This window comes from Hipposideros armiger, unplaced genomic scaffold (assembly GCF_001890085.2).
Source record: "Hipposideros armiger isolate ML-2016 unplaced genomic scaffold, ASM189008v1 scaffold_1248, whole genome shotgun sequence".
NCBI lineage: Eukaryota > Metazoa > Chordata > Mammalia > Chiroptera > Hipposideridae > Hipposideros > Hipposideros armiger.
This window is the reverse complement of record NW_017732598.1, coordinates 306,805-315,317: the sequence shown is the minus strand read 5'-3', so window position 1 is coordinate 315,317 and position 8,513 is coordinate 306,805. Positions and strand designations below refer to the sequence as shown.

General features: G+C 51.3%; 1 protein-coding gene across 1 annotated transcript in view; it reads left to right on the top strand.

Moving 5' to 3' along the window:
• The window catches only part of TMEM132D (transmembrane protein 132D), a 299,170-nt gene that overhangs the window by 119,329 nt on the left and 171,328 nt on the right, over positions 1-8,513 (top strand). The window contains exon 2 of the mRNA XM_019633150.1: positions 8,225-8,408. Coding sequence (XP_019488695.1) covers positions 8,225-8,408 — 184 coding nt within the window. The remainder of the gene's footprint in view (positions 1-8,224; positions 8,409-8,513) is intronic.

Sequence of the window (8,513 nt, the reverse complement as noted above, 5' to 3'; positions counted from 1 at the left end):
ATTACTTTCATGAATGAATGAAGGAAGGAATGAATGAGGAAACTAGTGGGGTGGAGAGCAGTGAAACAGGAAGAAATGCAGCGTGACTTGGTTCAAACCACAGCCTTTCCATTTTTCTTTTCCAGAGTAAGTCTGGCTACCAGACCTCAGAGTATTACGAGGTAGAAATAGAGAACATGAGAAGACTAATTTATGGTGACAAAAATCTCATTATAAAGTACATACATTAAAGGGGGATCGTGCATATTTTACTGCATAATGAAAGGTTTTTATTCTGAAAATGCTAATGAAAAAGTTAGAAAAAAAAGACGTCCGTAATGGGAAACTTTAATACTGCAATAATGTCTCAGAAGAAACAATTTGTTTGAGTAATATCCTTATTTGAATTTTGAAAGTGAGGTGTGAAGGGAGGGAGGGGAAGGGGGACCACGGCTGCTCCATCTGGGAGACACCTGGGAGCCGGTGTTCGGGTCTGAGGCAGACTTCCCAGGTACCATTGCGGGCGGATCCTGGCTTGGTCGGGACCCCTGGGTAGGGAGCTGGCAACGCTTAGGGCCTGGCATGACGGCCCCTTCGCCTCGTCGCTCATCCCCGCTTTCTCTTCTATTGCCAGAACCCTACACCTAGCGTCTCTTAATTGCCTTTGGTGTCCTTATGTTAGAGAAGGTCCTGCAGTTTTCCCAGACGCAGACCTGAGACAAGCATTTGTGTGCAAGTGGTTTATGAAGGAAGCGTCCCAGGAGAAGCCAGCGGGACACCTGGCGCGCAGAGGGTGGGGGCGGGACCCGGGCACTTGGGCAGTCGCTGGAGGAGCTCCGTGGGGGGCAGGGGCTTCAGCCTTATCTCCTGGGGAGACTCTGGGGTGTGAGTGGTTCTCTGACCAGGACCCAGCTGGACAAGAGAGCTGGGCTTTCACCCCTTCGGCCATCTCACCTCCCAGGGCTGTGAGCGCTGAGGAACATTCTGCACTTTGCACGGTGGGCAGAGTGGCTCCAGAGCTCGAGAAGAGCCACCCAAGGAAAGGGACCGGAAATAGCAACAACAGAAGCGCGCTTGGAAGCCAGAGGCAGGCGCACGGAAATGACACAGGCGGAGTGAGGACATCCGGGTGCAGCCCCCACACTGCCCAGCGCGCGTGCCACCCAGGAGCAGGTGACTGTCACCCAGACGTCCTCTGGAAGGTGCCCTGAATTGTTTGGAATGCATCTCAAACTCTTTTCTAANCCCCACTTCCACCATCTATAATTTGGTTTAGCCTATTGTTCCTCATTCAGTTAAGACTGTTCCGTACTATTTATTGTCATCACAAATCAGTCTGGCCTATGAATTTGTATCCTGGCTGCAGCTTTTATTCCAGGGCCCCCAGGCGTACATTTGTGCTTTTTCAGTTTTCTTACCCGGAACAGTCTCAGGTCAGCTCTGAAATCCAAATATAATCATTTCCAGTGGGAATGAGTATTTGACCACCTCACAGTGTCATCTAGCGAAGGTATTCCCAAGCATGTACATATTGAACTAAATGCTATCTTGCTATATTTAAAGGCTTGCTAATTTCCCATTTTTCTTTACGCTAAAGACCAGAAATTGGCAAACTTTTTCTGTGAAAGGTGATGATAAATACTTTAGTCTTGGCAGGCCATTGACTTTTTGTGCCGTATATCCTCTCTTTAAATAACATTTAAAAAACCTAAAAACCGTTTTTAGCTTGGGGTCTATGCATAGGCAGGCCGTGGCCTGGATGTGACCCCCCCCCCAGCCCTGGTTTGCTGACTCTGAAGAAGACACCACTCCGTGTGGCCCACAGGGCATTCCATGGCCCCCCGCACCCACTCTCAGCTGCACCCCGCACCTCCATCCCTGGCCCTCTGGGCATCCCCGCCACACGGGATTCTGTCTTCTTCACCCTCCTGCTCCCTCCAGCCACAGGGCATTTGCACGTGCAGGTCCTCCTCCTGGGCCTCTTCTAATTCCTACCCGGCCNCACTGCTATTGTTGTTTGTCGTGGGGTCATTGCAGCCCCCGCTATTGTACAGCCAGTCGCTATCAGTGAACAAATGCTCACAATGTAACTCAGCTTGGAGGCATGAAATAAAGGCGATGCTTTCAGGAAGCTGTGAGCTCCCACTGTGTGCAAACTCTCTCTGCTTTGTGGAGAGGATCTAGCAAAGCTCACCCCCCCCCCACCCCCGCAACCCAGGGGAGGCAGCTGGTAAATAAGTCAAAAATAGCTGTGCACAGTGAATGCAGAACTGATTTGTGTTTGGAAGGAAACGGGGCGGGGTGTTGTGATGGAGAAAGGCTGGCTGAGGTGAGCCACTCTGATGGGCCCGGTGGGAACGGGTGAGAACTTGGACTTGGCTGATGGCGGCAGCCTTGCAGACAAACGCAAGGGGTCGGGGTGTGTTTCCTGAGCACGGCCATCAGAACCTGCCCACGGACGAGACAGCGTGGGCTTGAATGGGAGCGATCACTTCGGGGGTCGAGCAGGCAGTACCGTCCAGGAGAGCCTCCTGAGACGAGACGAATGGTCTGTTATCATGACAATCCAATATGGCAGCCACAGCCACGTGTGGTTGTTGGGCTCTGGCAGTGTGGCTAGTGTCATGGAGCACCTGAACTTCTACATAGTTGAATTCATTTAAATTTAAAAGCCACATGTGAGAGCGGCTACCAGATTAGACAGTACCCTTCTAACATTCTGGCTTGGGAAACTGAGGGGCAGTCATGCCGTTTCCTGAGCGGATGGTCTCCACATCCTCCGCTTACCCTGTGCCGCACTCTGTCCCCTGGGAGCTTTGCTGGCATGGATGACCTCAGGTGGCGGCCTTGTCCCCTGGACTCTGGATGGGTTCAGTCAACGGAAGGCGGGGGAAGAAGAAGATCAGACAGAGGGCGAAGAGAAAGGTCGGTTTTCATCCCCTCGTTCCTTCACTAAGAGTGTGTCACAGGCTGTAAATGGCTGTGGTGGTCTGTCAGAAGGGCCAGCCCCTGTCAGTCAGTCCCTCTGTCACTAAGGACCACAGCGGTGCCAGCTGGAGTGTTTGCGTTGCAGACACGAGCTCCGTGTCTGTCTCGTTTACAACAACCACGTCGAGGTGAAAGCGCCCACGTGCACCATGACGGCGGGTCAGTGTGCTTCCTGCCCGGAACTTAGGTGTCGGAGTCATATTGTTGCATTATGAACTCTTGGCTTTTATTTCTCCTTTGTAATTCAGTTAAGACGTTATATTGATTTTTTTAAGCATGTGTGTTGGTAGATTATTTTCATTATGGTTCTTACTCAGGATAATAAAGTCAGCACTCTTAATTTGTTATATAAATCTTTGTTCTATAAAAGGAACATTAGCTCCAGTCAGGCTGCAAACAGTGGGGTTGGCACATGTTTTCTGGAAAGGCCCACGTAGTAAATATTTTCAGTCCTGCCGGCCGCCACATCATCTCCATGGTAACAGTTCCGCCTTGTCCTATAGCCCACAGCAGTGGTGACAGGTAAGCCGAGGGCGTGGCCGGGTGCCAACAGAGAAAAATCTGGATTTCGTATCATTTACATGGAGTCTGCTTCTTTTTTGTTCCGACCATTGATGACTATTATAAAGACCGTTCTCAGCTGCTGGCTGTACCCTCACTGCAGCTCGGGGGCCATGTTTGTGACCCCGTCTCGGGCAGACAGAGCCTTTTGTTGTCTTTGGCACAGGTTTTCCTAGAGGCTGAGAACAGCCCTCCTCCGTGGCCCAATCGTGGCATAGAGTCTGACCTCCTTGAATGGAGGGGTCCCTACAAATAAAAACAATGTTTAAAAGTAATGTTTTTTTGAGAAAGGAATTCTGCAGGGAACGGGGATGTGTGTCTGCCTGTGTCCCACTCCCTGGAGAGTTTCCACCTGATTTGGGAGAACCGGAGCCGGTGCTTCAAGCCTGCCGTCTTCCTCACTCACACTGTCACAGCTCAGGTCTCAGAGCTCCGCCTTGGGCTGGCAAGTCCCCCTCCCGAGTGAACCCTCCTGACTGTGTGACATTTAAGGCGATCTTGTCAGAGCNATATATATATATATATATATATATATATATATACAGAGGGTGCCAAAAAATGTATACACATTTTAAGAAAGGAAAACTGTATTAAAATTGTAATACCCAGTATATACCGATAACAAAAGATGAATACAAGTCACGTTTGATGTCTGCAATGACAAGAGGTGCTCAGAGTGGTTCCCATCAGCGTCCAGACACTTCTGATGACAGTGAACTACTGGTTGAGCAACGTTGACCAAAGTGTCCACTTTACCATGTTTTTTGGCACCCTCCCCCAATATATTTTTGTCCTTAGGCGAAGAATAACTGTGTATTAACATTAATCTCATCAGTGCATATCTGTAACTGCCTGTCAGTGATAGATTCTGGAAAGCGGTGTTTGCGTTTCTTAGTCAGAACTCGTCTTTCTGCGGGCAGGGGAGGCCCCCGTTTCTTAAGGTTCTTCAACATCCTTCTCTCCAAACTCCCTCTGAGCTTTGGCTAAAACAAGGGCTGTGAGCTTCTGCTGGATTCAGAGATAGCGGTGCTGATATTTACCAATTTGATATTTACCCATTTGAATGCCATGCCACGCGTCCTGTGAGACGTATTAGCACGGCTCTTCATTTGAAACGAAAGCAAACATTTTCGCTTCTGTCGGGTAGCGTGTGTTCTGGTGTTAGGACTGTGGCCGCTGTTCTAAGTGTGGGAGGCGGCAGTGGAAGCCGCAGACCCCCAGCGCTATGGGCACACACCTGCCTCCCGACACACCTGCCTCCCGTGCTGGTTTCTGATGATCCTCTCATTCCACTTTGTGTCGCCATCTCGACTTCCAAGGTTTAGTTACTAGAATTGAGCTAGGACTTCTGATGAGACTTAATCAGGAGCTACAACCGGGACAGACAGTGTACTGTCCTTGAAAATAACCGGACGACTCTCACCCTGAAGTAACTTGGTGTCCCGTGATATTTACAATAACATCAAAGTGCAGGACCCAGCCCTGCAGATGCTGGGGGAAGAGCAACAGAGTTTAAACAACAATCAAAGAGTCACCTGTGCCAAGTGCGATTTTCCATCCCATTCTGAGCTTTTCCTCAAACGAGACCCTAAGGGGAGCACACATGCACCCCAGAACATCTGTGTAGCCCCCCTCCTGGGCCACCTCCTCCAAGGGGTCCTCCTTGATCCTCACAGTCAGACGTGACCCGTGCTGGTGCAGGTGCTCTGTCCACCCTGCCATTCCCTTGCACACGGCGAGAACAGTGGCGCCACACACGTGTTATTTTGCTGGTTGCGATCACACCATCAGGAACCATATTAGCAAGAACCCAAGGTTCCTGGAAGGACATCAGCTCAGTATGCGCCATTTTGTTCCCTCCAAGTCCTTCCTCATTTCATCCTCTTTTTGAGCCCCACCTAAACCCACCCACCCCCATCCTCAAACCCCTCTTCCAAAGTAGAAACAGGTAGACTCCAGGCCCCACTCCTGGTTGGCCATTTGTGTCCTACTCAAACCCTGTCCTCATTAGCCTGAGTGAGGCGCTCGTGACCCGGACGACCTCACGGGGGCACTGCTCCGCCCGACCCCTCCTTTGACGGAACGCCAAGTTCTTTTCTTAAGTGATTCTTGGGGTGACAAGAACGCACGTAATCATTCAATAACCTCTTCCCTCCTTGTGGCATTTGCATTTTCTTAAATCTTACTGCTCCAGGTTCTCCTAAATCTGTGACTCAGTAGAATATTCCATTTCTGTAAACCTAGCAGACGAAGCTCTCCCACATTTTTATAACCATGTAATTTGCTCTTGCAAAGCTTCTGGTGAAATACGTTTTAAATAAGCTTTCCTGAACCTAATGCATTTCTCTCCTTAAGTACGATGAACTTCCTTTTCACCCACCACACCCTGCCCTGGTCTTCAGGACCTGGAGGCCTCACTCCCCTGGCATCTCCCCAGCGTGTGTTATCCATTCCCGTCAAACCGTGTCCTCTTCGTATCTGAATACCCACCAGAAGACGCGGTGACAGCTCAGTGGTCAGTGCCACCCATTGAGTACCCGTGGGTCTGCAGAGGTGGGCTAACCCTGGGCTGTTTACCTGCCGTCTGTTTTGGAGTTACCACCTGCTGACATCAGAGCTTTAGAAAAGGCCCCCAAATCACGGAAGGGAACCGTCTCTCCTGGCTTCCATCATGAAATTTCTTTTTATTTTTGGCCAAAAAAAGCAGATTCTTGGCTCTTTTTGATTTGACTTTGCATGGCATTCTTCTTTTCCCGTGTCAGCCCGCTAATTAACATGCTGGATCCCCACTGTGGCTCTCTGACTTTTCGGAAAATCCATCCCCGCTGCATCGCACAAACCTGCTTTCATTTCTGTACTGCCTCCACCAAGTGCAAACGGAGCTGCTTGGCAGCCCTGGAGAAAAGCTACCTCTCCGAGGAGGCACATTCCCCTCTGTGCGTCAAGTGAGCAGGCGTGGCTTCCCCACGCGGCACCCCACTAATGACCCCAGGCCGCTCACTGTGCACCCCGCATGGCTCCCTCAACCTCCTCAGTGTAGTAACTCATTTCATCCTCACGCTGACCCAGTGAGGCCACCACGGCTCTTATCCCCGTTTCACAGATGGATGCAGGTGCCCTGGGTTTGAAGAATGGCCCCAGGCGACCCCACTGAGGAGCCGAGCTGCAATGACGCTCTAGACCAGCGGTTCTCAACCTGTGGGTCGCGACCCCTTTGGGGGTCGAACGACCCTTTCACAGGGGTCGCCTAAGACCATCAGAAAACAAAAAGATATNAAATAGCAACAACAGAAGCGCGCTTGGAAGCCAGAGGCAGGCGCACGGAAATGACACAGGCGGAGTGAGGACATCCGGGTGCAGCCCCCACACTGCCCAGCGCACGTGCCACCCAGGAGCAGGTGACTGTCACCCAGACGTCCTCTGGAAGGTGCCCTGAATTGTTTGGCACGCATCTCAAACTCTTTTCTAAGGCAACGGCCATTCAGATTCTAGATTTCATCGTCGCCCTGGCTGTACTTTTGTTTCCAGACATTTTTCTTTTAGATTGCCACCTGGAACGACCTAAGTTGGAGATGGAGTTTCCTTCTCTGCGTCCCCACCCACTCCACCAGCTCACCCAAAACACACACGTCGGAAGGCAGTTGCCCACGTGGGCGGCTGCAGAGGGAGGTGTGATCGTCAGCGTGCTTTCGGAGGACCTACCCTAATATGTTGGTTTTCTACTCTGGAAAAAAAAATAATGAATTGTCAAGAGGTATTGATGTGCGTGTCCGATACTTGCCCAAAACTGTCCCGGTTGCCAGTGGGCCTAAGTCTGTGTGGTTCCTTATCCCCCCAGATGAATGGTGGGCTGTCATATCTAAAGCACTCATTTGTGGATAAAGCACAGCTCTGCTTTGATTTATAGAAGCATCATGGAACTTAAAGAGATGGCAGGAGACCCTAGAGGCAAGCGAACCACAAAGCATCTTGTTACAGGATTGTCCCAGCTTTGCTCGTACACAATTTATGTGAAGCATCGGCGTGTGGGTCTTGAATACACCCGTGTGACGTGCTGACCTGTACTTCTGTTGGGGTGACAAGTGGCTGTAGTCATCTCTTCATTGCTGATGAACACGTCTCTCCTTGCGCTGGGGAGGGCGGTGGGGGCGTCACTCAGTGACCAGGACCAGACATTCTGGTCAGAGCTGCTGCTTCGCTTAGGAAGTGGCCGGGTGACTCTGAGCCTAGGTTTCTCGTTCATAAACTGGGAGTAAACTATTAGTTGTAGGGATGCTGTGAGGATGACATGGCGAAGACATAAAAAGCCCTTCAGTCAGTGCTGGGCACGTTGGAAATACTCAGTAAATGTGGGCGCTGCTCCATCACACTGGGCAAGAGGCATGACAACCCCAGAATAAGACTTGTCTCTTTCTTTTGAAAATGATGCCTTTTTTGACCTTGGGATGTGCAGAGGTGGCCCTCCAGAGCCTCCAGGTCAGTCTTCTTCCTTGGCCTGAGGGTGGGTCGCTGCCTGAGCCCGTGCTGACCTGAGCCTTGATTCCTGAAGAGGCATCTCCTTTTCCTGTTCCATCCTTTGGGTAATTGCACCTCTGAGATGCTCTGAGCACCCCTGGGTCACAGCCATGTGCTGCCCTTGCCCGCCAAGTGTGCCCGCACCCCAGGCTTCAAAGCTGTTCCCTTTCCTTCCCTCTAGTGCCAGCGGAGCTTCCGATGAGGTCATGCAGATTGACGTGGAAATCCAAGAGCCCAGCGACCCGCCTGCCACCCAGCTGGTCACGTGGCAGGTGGAGTACCCAGGAGGCGTCACATCGGACTTGGGCGTCTCCAAGATCTACGTGAGCCAGAAGGACCTGATCGGCGTCATACCACTGGCCATGGTGAGTGTCCCTGGGCTGTGCACACAGAACTCGGGGACAGGGCAGGCTCGCAGCGTGACCGAGACGTGGGGAGGTGTCAGTGAGCCAGGGGGCGGGGGCTGAACC